Source organism: Carcharodon carcharias, chromosome 16 (genome assembly GCF_017639515.1).
Source record: "Carcharodon carcharias isolate sCarCar2 chromosome 16, sCarCar2.pri, whole genome shotgun sequence".
Lineage (NCBI taxonomy): Eukaryota > Metazoa > Chordata > Chondrichthyes > Lamniformes > Lamnidae > Carcharodon > Carcharodon carcharias.
Window position 1 is genome coordinate 85,290,425 of NC_054482.1, and position 15,145 is coordinate 85,305,569.

General features: G+C 38.5%; 1 protein-coding gene across 5 annotated transcripts in view; it reads left to right on the forward strand.

The window, feature by feature from the left end:
• zswim5 (zinc finger, SWIM-type containing 5) overlaps nucleotides 1-15,145 on the forward strand; it is a 252,422-nt gene that overhangs the window by 198,814 nt on the left and 38,463 nt on the right. For all 5 annotated transcript variants that reach the window (XM_041207622.1, XM_041207623.1, XM_041207626.1 and 2 more), the window contains one exon: nucleotides 9,830-10,009. In XM_041207622.1, the coding sequence (XP_041063556.1) occupies nucleotides 9,830-10,009 (180 nt within the window). The remainder of the gene's footprint in view (nucleotides 1-9,829; nucleotides 10,010-15,145) is intronic.

Sequence of the window (15,145 nt, forward strand, 5' to 3'; positions counted from 1 at the left end):
ACTGAAAATCTGAGATGCACAACAGTTCAGTGGATATCCATAAAGGGACAGCTCAGAATTGAAAACTGAAAGATAAGCAAGCTCAATATGAATAAAGAAAAAGAAAAGATAAGTACCAACAGATACTGCAGTCACTAAGAGGAAATTAATTGGTGTATGAGTTAGACTGCTTAATGGAGAAGCAGGAACCTGTTAAATTATATTTAAGCGATCATCTCAGTAAGGTAAGGAAAAGACAGAAGGATAAAAGAATGTGCAAATAGTTGGGGTGAGATGCATAGGATAGGCATGAGGTATGACATGAAAATATACAGTCCTGGTAATGCACAGTAAGGCCTACCTATATCTGAGAATAATCACTCTGGCATGGCTGTGTCCCAACATCGACCTGTTTCCCTTCCCTCTGACATGAAGAGACCATCTCCAAATCTCCAATTGTAAAGAAAATGGGGCATACACCTATGTCTGTGGCTCACCATTACTTGACCCTCTCAGTCCCACTCCAACCTCTCCACCTTTTAGCTTGCTGCTTCAACCAGGCTCAGGGCTGAACATGGGAACAGTATTGTTGATTTTCTTAATTCGTATTCCAAGTGGAGATCCTCACCCACTGGCCTCATATCATAAGTCTGCTCCCTTCAAACATATCCCTAATGTTGAAAATGTTTTGTGTTGATGCTGAACTTGTCATGTGAATGCACGAAAAGCTTTGACCTGATGTACTATGGATGGAGAGGACACCCTTGAACATGAAGGATAAAATCTGAGAGAAAAACTTGTTACCATACTTGAAAAGGCAGAGGCTTGGTAACTGGTTATATGCTTTTTCAGATAGCATATGGTACATGGCCCAGAATTATTTGAGAAGGAAGGGTGGAAAACAGTGAAATAGTCGTAACTTTTAAAAAAAGAATCTGAGAGAAAGATGTGTTTGAAGCAGTCATTTAAAACCAGAAAAAAAGCATTTGGCCATAAGGACTCCAGAAAAGGTGTTGCATCTTTACTCTGCACAGTAGCTATCTTGCTGAATTTCTTTGTATAGTTCATAAAAGAAATAAATCTCCACTCATGTTGTGCAGCTGGAAAATATATCTCAATCCTCAGAAATTACTGTGCAGCTGAACATTGAATTTACTTATACCTTCATCATGAAATAATACTTCATGCAAACAGGATCTGTGGAAGAGGATTAAATGCCTTTCATTCTGTCCTGATTTTCTTGGTGAAGGTTAGAAACCAATAGCTCCTATTTCTGTCTACACAGTATTGTGGCTCAAGATTAAAACCTAATTACATGTAACAGGAGAAAAATGGCATCTTTATTCAATATGAATCCAAAGGCTGACCTTAATCTTCCTCCGGTAGCACATTCAATTCAACATGTCTTCTGAATAAACTGCCAGTAAGCAAAGGAGAAGGGGGAGGGAAAAAATTAATACCATAACCCAGTTGGGCGAGTTGGTGATTATTCAGCCACAGCAGATTCTGTTTCAGTCAACACAGCTTTACTGTGGCATAAATATGATGAATCCATTGGCCAAGGTGAAGGATTTACAGTTCCAACAGGACAAAGTCGAATTGCATTTGTAGTCTGTGGGCTGATGATAATTTAGCCTTTTTTCATTTGCTTAATGGAATGCTTCACAGCAGCTTTGTGTTCCATTATTTATGGAAGAATTCCAGTGTATGTACATGTTCTTTAACAACTTGTATCTGCTTGTGTTCACTTTGACATCTCCCTTTGCCCCCCTTTACTCCATCCCCCACCATATAAATAGGAAATGGTGACCTGTTCTTCACTATTCATTTCATTGATTCAGACAAGATTACTTCAGTGTAGTCACAGAAACGTTAAATATAAATATTACAGTTAATGGCAATGAACAGTTTCCTGCACAAGATCCAGTTTGACATAAATAGATTGGAGGTTTTCTCGAATTTCAAAGGCATATTTTAGTGGAGGCCCTTGGCAGCATTTCCTTTTCAAATTGTTTTTCTCATCTCTTTTCCCTACCCTCACCACTCCCACCCCACCCCAACACTCCTCCATAGTGATAATTTCTAAACAAATTTCTAAAGAAATATGACTTGCATTTATATATCACCTATCATGATCTCCGGATGCCCTAAAGTGCTTTATGATCAATGAAATACTTTTAAAGGGTGGTCACTGTTGTAACACAAAATGCATCAGTCAAGCAAACTCCCTCAAGCAGCAATGAAGTGAATGCCCAGATCATCTGTCTTTTTTGGTGTTCATTGACGTATGTTAGCCATAACACTGGGAAGAACACCCTTGCTTTTCTTTGGGTAGTGCCACAGGGTCTTTTACATCCACTTGAGAGGTCAGATTGGGCCTCAGCTTAAATTTCATCCGAAAGCCTGCTCTTCTGACAGTGCATCACTCCTCAGTGCTGCTCTGATGTTTCAGCCTAGACCAAGTACTCATGGTTCTAGAGTGGGACTTGAATCTACATCCTGATTTTGAGGTGAAAGTGGCATCCATTGAATGACAGATGACACTTCTGGGATTCTGTTCCAGGTATGCCAGAAGCCATCTGGCACTTCTCCCAAGTGATCATTCTTCACAATTTGCCTGCACTCTTCTACTTTATTAGGGCTAGGTACTTGGAGTGATTTTTAAATTTTTGTTTCATTACTATTCCAGGGAGGCTAATTGTAGCATCCCAACAGCTGCAGAAGCTGAGATCTGCTAACTTTCAGATCAGAGGTCCATATGGTTTCTACAACGTCAGACAATGCATTATTTTCTTTGGTCATTTGCAAGCTGAACTACATTGCTTTAAAAACTTAACATGTAGCGGTTGACCTTTCACTGTGGCTATCTTACCTTTCTGAAGATAGAGCTTCTAAATTGTGAATGTTTTAGAATATTCTGTGCAGCCTACTGCTTCAAAAAGTATTGAGCCTCAAAAGCTGAAGCTCTGAACAGAAATATCCTGTCATTACACCAAGCCCAAAAAAGTACTGCCAATTGGAAGTGAGTCACAATGCAGCAATATTTTTATAAAGAGATTTTTTTTCCTCAACCACTCATAACTGCACAGCTCCAGACCTACAATATTGGTTGAGATAATTTTTTTCCTGGAGTTGGGAGCCAGAAGTAGTGAGTCTCAATCCTTCTGGATGATTTGTAAGGCATAGTGGTGTAACACTATGCCTTAAATGTACACAATTTAAAATAGCTTTTAAAAAAAAATACTGTTCCCCATCCCATTTTGGACTTTTCCTGTATATCTGAGAGGATAACAAACTGCATTACAGACTAGTTAGAAAGGAGAAAAGGAGTTGAGGGCAGTTTTTTTTTAAAGAGTGGGTTATGATGTCCCAGAGGGTTCATTATGGATGTTGGCATTGACGGTGTGGTGCTGATTTTTACAGAAGATGCCAAAATAGAAAGTATTGTCAATTCTTTAGAGGACCAAAGGAAGCTGCAAAGGGATAATAATAAGGTTGGGAAATGGTCAAACAATTGTCAATAGTAAATGAGAGGTGATACAAATAAGTTTATTCAAAAAGCAGCAACTTTATTCTGAATACAACTGGGCTTGATGCTGTGGAAGAGCAGAGGGATTTAGGTTGCAAACATGTAGGATGTTGGAGGCACTTAATAAAGCCGTTAAAAAAAAAACTATGGAATTCTAGCTTTTATCATGAGGTATAAAATATAGAAGCTAAGAAGTAATGATGATCCTATGTATATGAAAAAATGTCTCAGCTAGAGTACTATGTTCCGCATTGGGCATCACACTATAGAAAAAATATTGAGGATTTGAGTGCGTACAAATCAGATTAACTAGGATACCACCTAACATGAGGAAATGTAAATGCAAAGAAAGATTTGAGAAATTGAATATTTTTTTCATTAGGATAATGCAAATTACAGGTCAGCAATCTAATATATTTAAAATTATGAACAAATGGGAATAGTGTAGGTGGAAGCACACTGTTTTCAATAGTTGCAGACATTCAAACAAGGGGTCTTAGGTATGACATTAAATGTACAAGGAGCTTCAAGAGCCATTGATTGAGGCAAAAATTATGTCAATATTCAAGATGAAATTGGGTAGGTGGATGAAAGAAAAGTGAATGAAAGGCTATGAGAACAGGGTGAGTAAATATTATTAGGTCTGTTTGTCATGTGGAGGGCAAATACTAGCCCAGACTTGTTGGGCTGAATGGTCCCATTTCTGATTCAAAAATTTCTATTTATACCAGCTAGTGTGACTCCCAATGAGATTTCATTAAAAGTGGGAATAATTATGTGGCTTACAGAAACTGAAATTCCAACCATGAAACTCAATAATTAGAAAGAGTGTAATGATTCTATACAGGTCAGACTCTGCCTGGAGAATCTCCTGTGCTCAATGCATATGGATGTGAAAAAAGTTGGAAATTTAAAGAAAGGGTTAATTTTCAGAGATGGAGATTTCAATTTAAAATATTTGGGTAGCACTTTCTTCAAAGAAGTGCTCCATTAAGTTATTGCACAGACATTTAAAATAATCAAACACATTTAGTCACATGGCAGCTCAGTCGCTTTTTTTGTGCTGCAAACTACTAGTTCACACCTGTGGTTTTCCCTATACAATCAGTCTTGCAATATCATTTGAAGAAATAACAAAGGAGCAATAAAGGAAATGCAAAGGATATGGTTTGTATGGATTTTCAAAAAGCACGTAAGAGACTTATGGTGAGGATTAAAGCACATTACAATATATGAAATATGACAATTTAGAAGAAATAGAAGGTTGCAGGGCAGAAAGCAGAGGTTAGGAGGTAAAAGAATATTTCTTGGAGTGTAAAGATTCAGTAAATGGTATTTCACGGGGCTCTGTTTTGAAGCTGCGCTAATTTGCTATGTATATAAATGGTCTGGACTTAGTAATTGAGGGATCAATGTCAGAATTTGCTGATAGCACAAAATTGAAAGGTACAGCAAATTGTGACAAGGATGATAAAAGACTTCAGGAAGACATGGCCTGGCAGGCTGAGGATAAAGATGATGGACATGATTCACACTGGAGAAATGTGAAGTACATTTTGGAAGCAAGAATTCAGAAAAGAAATGTACTTTTAAAAGGTAGGATTTTAAATGAGAGTAGAGGAGCCTGGTTGTGCAGATAGCCAGGTCATTGAAAATGGCAATACAAGCAGATGAGACTATAAATTTGACAAACGGAATCCTTGGTCGTGTGTTTAACGGCATTGAATAGAAAAGCAAGAAAATAATGTCGCATTTGTACAAGCCTATTTGGTGGTTGGAGCATTGTGTATAATTTTGGACACCCCATAATAGGACTGGTATAAAGCCAATGGAAAATGTGTTGCCCGGATTGAGGGTTACGGTTATGAAGGAAGAGTTAAGAAGATCGGTGTCTTAGCCACAGCTGATGACATTAAGTGTTGCCTAATTGTAATCATCAAGATTATAAACTGTTCCAATAAAGTCTATGGTGATAGATTGCTTTCATAGACAGGTGATGGTGAGAGCACAAATTAAGGTAATCACAAAAGGAACAGAAAAGATTAAAATTCTCATTATTCAATCATGCCTTTTCAATTTATATTATTCACTTAACATTTATTTTAACCTCCTTTTTTCATTGCGGCACTTTTTTATTATTTAAAACCAAAACCTTGTCTATATGGAACTTCACTGTCCTTTCCCATTTTGAGTGGATTTCACATCGGTAAAACTTGATCCCCAGGCAACTGAAAAACAGCTCCAAAAATTGGTATCCAACCACTGCAGAGACTGAACAATGCAGTTTTACCTGATCATGTCACTGAAGTGACCAGGTGAAAATAACTGTTTTTACTCCCAAGGCGCCATGTAAAAGTTGAAAGAGCCACATGAGAATGCCTTTGTAACTTTCAGATCTGGGGGTTACTAGTGTTTAAAAGTCATTTGAATCCAAAGATTGTGATCTACCTTCTTCCTTGATAAGGTTTTCTAATATACTTAAAAATGCCAAATATTTGCATGAAAAATACCCACTCGGATATTCATTATATTCTCAGTTTATTTTTAGACAGAAACCAAACTAATATGCATTGTTTTTCTGCTTGAGACCCTAATGTATTTTTTCCATCCTATGATATATTTTACATAAATTCAACCTGTTTAATCACAAAGCTATTTCTGCAATGAGGTGGTTGTTGTTTTGGTTGTACCGAGATCTGCCTTAACACCAATCCAGATCTTTGGTGTAGTTATATGCCTATACTTGAACATGTTGTTACTTTGTCCTTCTTGACCTGTCTGCAGCATTTGACACAGTTGACCACATCATCCTCCTCCAATGCCTCTCCACTGTTATCCAGCTGGGTGGGACTGAGCTCACCTGGTTCCATTCTTGTCTACTAGAGAATCACTCGCAATGGCTTCTCTTTCTTCTTCCGCACAGTTACCTCTGGTGTCCACCAAAGATCAATCCTTGGCCCGCTCTTATTTCTCATCTACATGCTGCCCCTCAGTGATCTTATCAGAAAGCTCAGCGTTCATTTTCACATGTATAATTATGACACCCAGCTTGACCTCACCACCACCTCTCTTGACTTCATTGCTGATAAATTTTCAGACTGCTTATCCAACATCCAGTACTAGTTGAACAAAAATTTTCTCCAATTTAAATATTGGGCAGACTGAAGCCATTATCGTTAGTCCCCACTCCAAACTCTGTTCCTAAACTACTGACTCCATCCCTCTCTCTGACAACAGTCTGAAATTAAACCAATTTGTTTGCAGCCTTGGTGTCAGGTTTGATCCAGAGATGAGCTTCTGACCTCATCTGTGCCCTCACCAAGACCACCTATTTCCACCTCCATAACCTCCCCCTTGTCTCGGCTCATCTGCTGCTGAAACCCTCATTCATTTCTTCATTGTCTCGAGACCCAGTGGCTCCAATGCATTCCTGGCTGGTCGCTCAAATTCTATCCTCTTTAAACTTGAGTAGCCTCCCTGCACCTCTGTCCTTTAAGACAATCCTTAAAACCTACCTCTTTGACACAGCTTTTGTTCATCTGACCTAATGTCATCTTATGTTGCTTGGTGTCATATTTTGTTTTATAATGTTCCTGTGAAGCATTTTGAGACATTCCATTACGTTAAAGGCACCATATAAATATAAGTTATTGTACTGTACAGTCATTGAATCAGTGCAAATCCAACCTGTAACAGTGCTTTATAGCAGTACAGACTATGCTTTGGCGTATCAAACTAACAGAAGATGAGCCTACAGTGTATTCTGCACTGGACATGGATTTTGACAGATAAGACTTCAAGAAATATAGATAGATCCTATTTTAAAATGAAGTATTTATTTAATTTATATTGTCTTCCCCCTTTATTGTAGAAAACCTTCAAGGTTTAGGTTTATAACTTTAATGCTTGACAGCGTTGTAATATGCTGCTGACTATTGTAAAATCTTTATAAAATGTGAAAATGGCTGATAAACTGCAGTGTAATAAAACTTTTTAAATAACCTTTGTAGAATTGCAAGGCATCGATTGTCTCTTTGTGAATGCATTAAGTTAGAAAAGTGCTGATAGCAACTTCTGGGATCAACCATGAAAACAACATTTTTAATTTTATTTCTGATTGCCATTATTTGCACTGGTTTTTTTCGTCCCTGGTCTTCTGGGGCCTCTTCCATCTTTTCATTCTACATATAAACACTTTCATTAAAATTATGGTATTTTATATCACCCAAGTTTGGACTGAATATTGATGGAGTCTTTTTTCCAAAAGCAGCATATTCTTTGTTTCTATATTGTGATGTGAGGACGTGCATCAAAGTTAGCAGCTTATGAGATTTCCCTCCTGCATGTTAACAATTCATTACCATTAGAACAAGTTAATTGTTGGGATCCCCATTTATGGCTCAGTGCTATGTCTATTCTAGTCCTTACTTTTTCAGACCATGAAGAACCCTGGATCAATCTTGCATCTATGCTGAATTAACTAATGCTAGGGGACACTTTTTTAAAAGCTTTAATGAGGCAAAATTCATAGAAATTTCCTTTTCAAAAGCACCCAGAGAGAGTTTGAGTATGAGAAAGAGAAAAAGATGTGCTTTGATTAAACATCTGAGGTAGCCTTTTTTTTGTTATATAAAACTTAGAAAGTGAGAGTGAGGGGGAGATTAGGGAACTCTTGCTTTCCTGCACCACTGCCACAACTGAGCATAAGATGCATTCTAACATGGCTGAATAACAACTTGACACAAATTTGTTCTCCCCTATTGCACAAGAGACTCTGCATATTCAGCACCCAAGCTTTTCAACCCCACAGCCAGCAGGATTTCTCAACCTTTCAACCAATACCACACTGAGCACCATTTAGGAGCCATTACTGACCCTTTTTCCCCACCAACAAGCAAAATGGTAGCCCACAACACTCTCACCCATTGAAGTAGAAGCACCAAACAGCATTTTCCTTCCTCCCCTCCCCTATCCATGTCTTCTGCTCTCCCCCTCCCCATAACTTTGCTTTTCCTTTACCCTTTTATTTCCTTTCCACTTCCCCACCTTCACTCTCTCTCTCTCTCTGTCATGCCACGCTGCCTCCCCACCCACTCTGCATTCCCTCCTCCTCTCCTCCCTTCTCCATCCTTCACTCCACCTCCTTTCCTCATCACTCTTCCAGTTGCCTCCTGCTTTGTCTTGATCTGAATAATTCCCTTGCTCTTTATATGTTTATATATTAGAAAGATATAGATAGATATATACAGCAAATGTTCAAACCTGCCACTTGCTTCCAATGACTGGTCAACACCCAGTGCCAGGCAGCATTTAATAAACTAACTAAAAACAGCCAACTGCTATAGGCAAATAAGTCCCTGTAAGAGGATAGTGGGATCCTTGATGGACAAAATGCCATCAAAAGGCAGATCCTTGAATTAAGAACAGCATCCAAGTCTGCAAGCTGGGAGGCAGTGACAAGTTAATAGAAGAGCAAAAAACGAACAGTGCAAAACACAATATCAGAGCTCAAGCCCCTTGACGTGCACTACATCTGATTGTGATTTAAGGTCCACTTCTCATTGTCATTTTTTTTCAAATATTTCTAATTAAAAGAAAGCTTGCATTAAGTTCATGAAATATAATTAAAAGTGTTTTTTTGCTATTATACTTTTACTAAAAAACTGGAAAAGAAACTAGAAAGGTAACTAGATGACTTTTGAGAAAAGCATTTGGAGGTCATCTGCAAAGATCACATTCCCAGTAAGATACTATATGGAGACTTGGACAGATTGACAATGGTAATAAAATAATAAAGGTTGAAAGTTCTGTCGAAGGATCATGAGGACTCGAAACGTCAACTCTTTTCTTCTCTGCCGATGCTGCCAGACCTGCTGAGTTTTTCCAGGTAATTCTGTTTTTGTTTTTGTTTTGGATTTCCAGCATCTGCAGTTTTTTTGTTTTTATAAAGGTTGAAACTTGGTGGCTATTTCTCCAGAGCAAGAAAAAATGAACTGGTTTTGAGCTTTTAGTCTGGAAAACAAAATGTGGCAACAAAAAGGGTTGTCAGCCTCTACAGGATACAGAAATTTGCCATAGAAAAGCTACAATCATGCATAGGATACAGAAATTCCTGGAGATGATGTGCTGCAAGAATAAGTGCTTTGTGGGCAGCTTTTAGTGCATGTTTTAATTATAATGTTTGATATTGGTTTCTTCCTCCTGTTCTCTGTGCTGATGGGCCACATTCCACAGTGTGCCCAATTCCTATGTTACAGTGCACATTGCTTGACAAAGCAGTGATTGAAATGCCTCATCACTGAAAATTGTCTCCTTTTTCAGGTGCACTGTGGGTGTGCATTGTATTGAATCCTCACTGCAAACCAGACGAGAAAGTCTCCTGGCTCCGACAGCTGAAGAAGTGGAATGACATGGATGTCTGTCCCCTGGAAGATGGAAACTACGGCAACGAGTTACCTAACATCACCAATGCCCTTCCTCAAAGCTCCAATCAGAATCAAGGTAAGGGCTGCACCACATGGTTTAAGGGGTCTTCTGTTTTCACTTTGTGACGTTGAAAACTATGATAGTTCTGAACCTCTTGGAATGATCATTTTATTTCTCAGGAATGTCAATTCACATAATAACGTAGAAAAGAAGATGCCTGGAAGCAAATTAGAAGACTATTACTCAGAGCTTTGATAACATGGTGATGGTAAACAGCAAATACCTTATTAGCTTTGGAGTCAAATCAAATACTAGACATAAACTTCACTGACCTACAATCATACTTTTGTTATTTTAACTTTTTAAGCCTTGTTTATTTGATGGCCTCTTTTGTTTCGAGAATCTTTGCAGAGCAAACCTGCTGAGATTATGTAAGACATGGGATATTGCTTGGCACTCAAAATGGGTTTTCCTTTTGTTAAATTGGGTGTTGGTGGGGTTGTATTTTGTGCAGAAATTGGGTAAATAACGATCTGTGCAGTGTCAGTAGAGACCCAAGGAATTCCTTCCACTCTTAACAGCCTTGTAACTTGATCATAAGTTTAACGTTTTAGCAACAGAAAAAAGGAATTTAGAATTATTTCAGAAAATCAGGTACTTCAATTTTACTAGAGAAAATGAGATGTAAATAAAATAGCCCCAGATACATCCTCGAACTGTGTTGCATGTCCTTGGAAAAAAATCTCACATTGAAATAATGATTAGTAGGAAATATTAATTTATGGCAAATACACAGATATTAATTTAAAGTTAAAATAAAATTCCCTAATGTCAGTCATGCTGTTATAAAACGCTTTACGTGAAAATTTGAAACGTTTTATTAACTAGTATAACCAGTAAAGCTTAAGGGGGAACTCTAAGCAACCTTCACAAATTTGTACCAATTAAAATGTATTTTAACTAAAATTGTTTTCCTTTGAACCCATCTTTGTTCCCCATTCTGCAGCTTTTAGACTTAGACATTTGCTGCTAGTAACCTGAATTGGAAGAAATATTGAGGTCAATGCAGAAGAATCTCATTCTATCTATAAAAATATAGAGCGCATCATCCTCTGCATGTACGTTTAGGTTCTTTTAGTGATTAAGTTTGTGCAAATTGCACATTTTTAAAGTTGAGAGATGTAAATTGTCTTTTGCCTATTTTGTCAAGGTAATTTATTGCCAGGGAAAGCTTAAGTAACAAGTTAGATGAAATTGTGTAAACTGAAGGTCTTAACAACAGAGAATGAGCCATTTGACCTTTAAAGAGTCTAACATAATTTCTGCTGATAAATTGTGGAATATGAAGCATAATCCTAAAGAGGTCCAAAAGTGGCAAGTTAAATTATTGGCTTACGTAGAATTTTACAGGACAGAAACAGGCCATTTGTTCCAACAGGCCTTTGCTAGTGTTCATGCGCCATATGATCCCTTAACAAAATACCAATATCATCTGAATATTAGCATGACTGGGCTGAAGGTAGTTGGCATAGTTGTTTGTAGAACTGTTGATGCTGACGCCAACAAAATAAATGGTTTTCAATGGCCCGAAAGAGGTGGACTGACTGCAAGTAACACAAAGTCAAGCTCACAAGAATACACCTCAAATGAAGTTGTGTAACCAGAGAAAATGCTGACTACAATGGAAAGGAGAGTGGTCTTCATCTTTAATAATTTAATGGATCAGGACAGTTCTTTGGCTGATTACTTGGGTAAGTTAATTTTCAAAAATCTGCGTGTATGTGTATTTTATATCTTGTAATTGATTATACACTATTTGGAACATGGTAATATGAGCTAAATTAATATGGATGCCAGTTTTACTTAGTTTATTATACCATAAATACTGCATAATATCCATTGTGCTCTTGCATCTGCATTCCAGAAATTTGGCACTCAAAGTCTTATGTGGCACCCTTTTAAAATAAATTGTCCTCAGATGAAGCATGATACGAAGTAATTCATAATTTCTGCATTTTGACCACAACGGATTTGTCTAGATCAATAATTGGTGGAAGAACCAATATGCTGAAAAGGAAGATACTTCAGACATTTCAGCAGAGACAGGATGGAAGCTGCGTGCACTAGCAAAACACAAGAAGAATATCATTGGCATTTGAGGAGGCCATCTAATAAAAGCCTGAGGTCATCCAAAGAGCTACTTAGAACTCATTGTTATCTCTGATAGGATATCAGATATCAGCCGTAAGGGTTAGGAATCCAGATCTGGTACGAAATGAATTTATAGTGGGGGAAATTGTTCCAAAGAGTTGAAAAATATTGCAGTGCAGTTTGCTTTACATAAGCTGCATGATATAATTTCACCTCTTATATTAGCAATCTTCACATAGCTACTCATGTAGATTGACAACACTAGTAGTCTGCACAGTCACCTCTCCACAAATCAGGAAAGTCATTCAAAAGATAAGTTCATATTGCAGCTCTGTAGCTTTGTATAGGTTCCAACAGGTAGCATCATATTTATCCTGCCCAGCTTTAATTCATGTTTTCCCGACCAAGGGAGATCTCTGCACCTATGCACTTATACATGTATCAGCACGGATCTCTCGCTGGCATTCCAATCAGCAGGCAAGACTACCCACACGTCAACAAGATTCTGCCCTCTGTGTTGGAACCCCGCCCCCAGTATATTAAAACACTCCTTGTCCTAAAGATAGTGCCAGTTATCACTTGCTATTAACATTATAGCAGACAAAATAATATGCTAACAAAATCAAGAAATCTAATAGACTTGTGAGGCATCATGGAATCCCTTCAATAAAAAGTTGTTGCAGAAGTTGGGCAGGAAAAAAAAACTTCTTAAATTAATCCACCCATTGTAATTGACTTAATCCATTACTTCAGTCAGTACATACTAATCTGAAAAAAAAGGCATGCTGTTGAAGCTTTTCATTTTGCACTCATCAGGACAGATTCACAAGAATACCAATTATAAAGGGGGCAATAATTTGTACAGCATGAGAAGAGAGTGCTGATTGGTTGGCGAGTGGATTCTGGTAGAGGTGTTGCTGTGGAGAATACACCAGGAATATTTAACTACCAAGCTTTTCCTTTAGTTCAAATCATGCAGGTCAACTCTGGTCAAGTCATTGCTGTGGGGAATGCATCAAGGAATGGCTGTGCCCCAGGCTTTTGTTTAGTGAAAAAGGTGCAACACGTGGACATGCTCCTTCTGTCTGCAAGGGACAGGGCCCTGTGTGTGAATATATGTAGCTGCTAGCATGCATAACAGAGCTACTGTGGGCCCGACTGATAAATCTTTATCAACTTGTTTTTTTCAGCAACATTCAAGTTCTGTGCTACCAAGCAGCTGCATACTAATCTAAAACTGGGGTTAAATTGTATGCAAGGAATACAGATTTGTAATCACTTTAACTATTAGCAATATTGCAAGTTAATTATTTGGTGGTGTTGCAGCATTTTAGTTGATTTCAGCAGCAGTCATTTAACCCAGGAATGCTTAAGTGATCTCATAATATTAATCCAGTTTATTCATTTCCTTTGCACAATCCATCTCAATAACTCCTTCCAACCAATTTTAATCTCAACAATATCTCCTCTACCTACCATTGCAAATATTAAAATAACTTGCAGAAAACAACATTGGGAATGCTGCAGTTAATCATTCTTTTTTACAGCTGTTTTAAAATAAATAACACAATCCACTTTTATAAGAACCAGTGGATATTCAATTAATTGTGAATGTATGAAAATGACTACAAAGCTGTAGAATAACTTGATAATCCACCTCTACTTGTGTGATTGTTTGACTTCTACAAGGAACTTAGAGAAGATAACTGTATAAATATTATCACTAATATAACTTGTGCATAGATTTTCTCTTGAGTAATTAAAGGTTCCATGCTTTGGGATTGGCAGTCTTTTCCTTGCCAATTACAAAATCAGCTTCACTTACAGTTCCCACTTGGAGTTCAGTAAACAGACAATTTTGGGTATCATCAGGTTATTTTTAATGTCTTGATTCTATTTTTAAAATCTCCAATCAGTCCGTAAGTAATGGTCCATAATGCGTGCTGGGGGAAAGGGGCAGTGGAGGATGGAAATCTGAGACCAAGTTCCATTCCAAGGAAAGAATAAGTTTGGTTTGATGCTTCAATATGTCTACTCAACATAGATATCCTGAATTAGCTGTATATTGTTACATAGATTTTTTTGCATGGGCTGGAATTTTCCGTGCCCACTGGCGTCGGGCGTGGTCGGTGACCTGAGTGGACAATATGGTGGGAAGGCTAAAAATCAGGGTCTCAATGTTGTGAAACCAGTTTGCAATTGTCCATTCCACCTGCCAATGGCGAGCTGTGTTCCCTGCCATTGGATGTCAGGAATCTCATTATAATACATCAACATACCATTATAAGGCCAGCCCGCCAGACTCATTCCCCACTCCTCCCCCAAGCTGGATCATCTGCCCACAGTGGTGGGAAAACACACTGATGTGTTTCACAACAGCATATATAAGGCGTGCACTTGCGGGCTGCACTTCGCTCGGGACTTCAAGGTGTTTTTTTACCCACCTTCCTTTGGTCAGCACTCGCAGTCACCCGTGCCAGGCTTCACAGACAGCACCACATCACTTTTAGGGAGGTTTACTGGTAGGTCTCTAACTACCAGATCAGCCATATGTGGGTGGCTTTACAATGGCTGCAGGGCTAAGGCTTGCTTGGGGAAAGGGGAGAAGTAGCCTCTGGCAAGGGAAGAGGCTGCAGGATGAGAGCTGTACTGGGGAAGGAGGGTATTCCAGGGTGTGTATGTGGGGGCACATGTTGATATGCGTGAGTGGCCTCAAGATGGTGAGGGCTGATGAGGCAGTCTCCAGAGGAGGTGAGGCCAGATAGACATGTGAGGGTATGTGTGTGACAATGGGTGGTGATATCCATTGAGCTGGCAGTGAGTGAGATGCCAGTGAATGTGTGATGGGCTTGAATGTGATGTTAGAGTGGTGAGATAGTTGCCTTATCCTGGTTGCACTGATGAGATCATTCAACCTCTGTCTGCACTGGATGGCCATCCTCTTCTGTGGAACATTGGCACTGATCACCACTGTCATTGCCTACCATACTGGAGTGGTAATGTAGCTGTCCCTCTTGCAGCCTGCATTATGATATGCATTCCTGACTTCATTAATAAAAT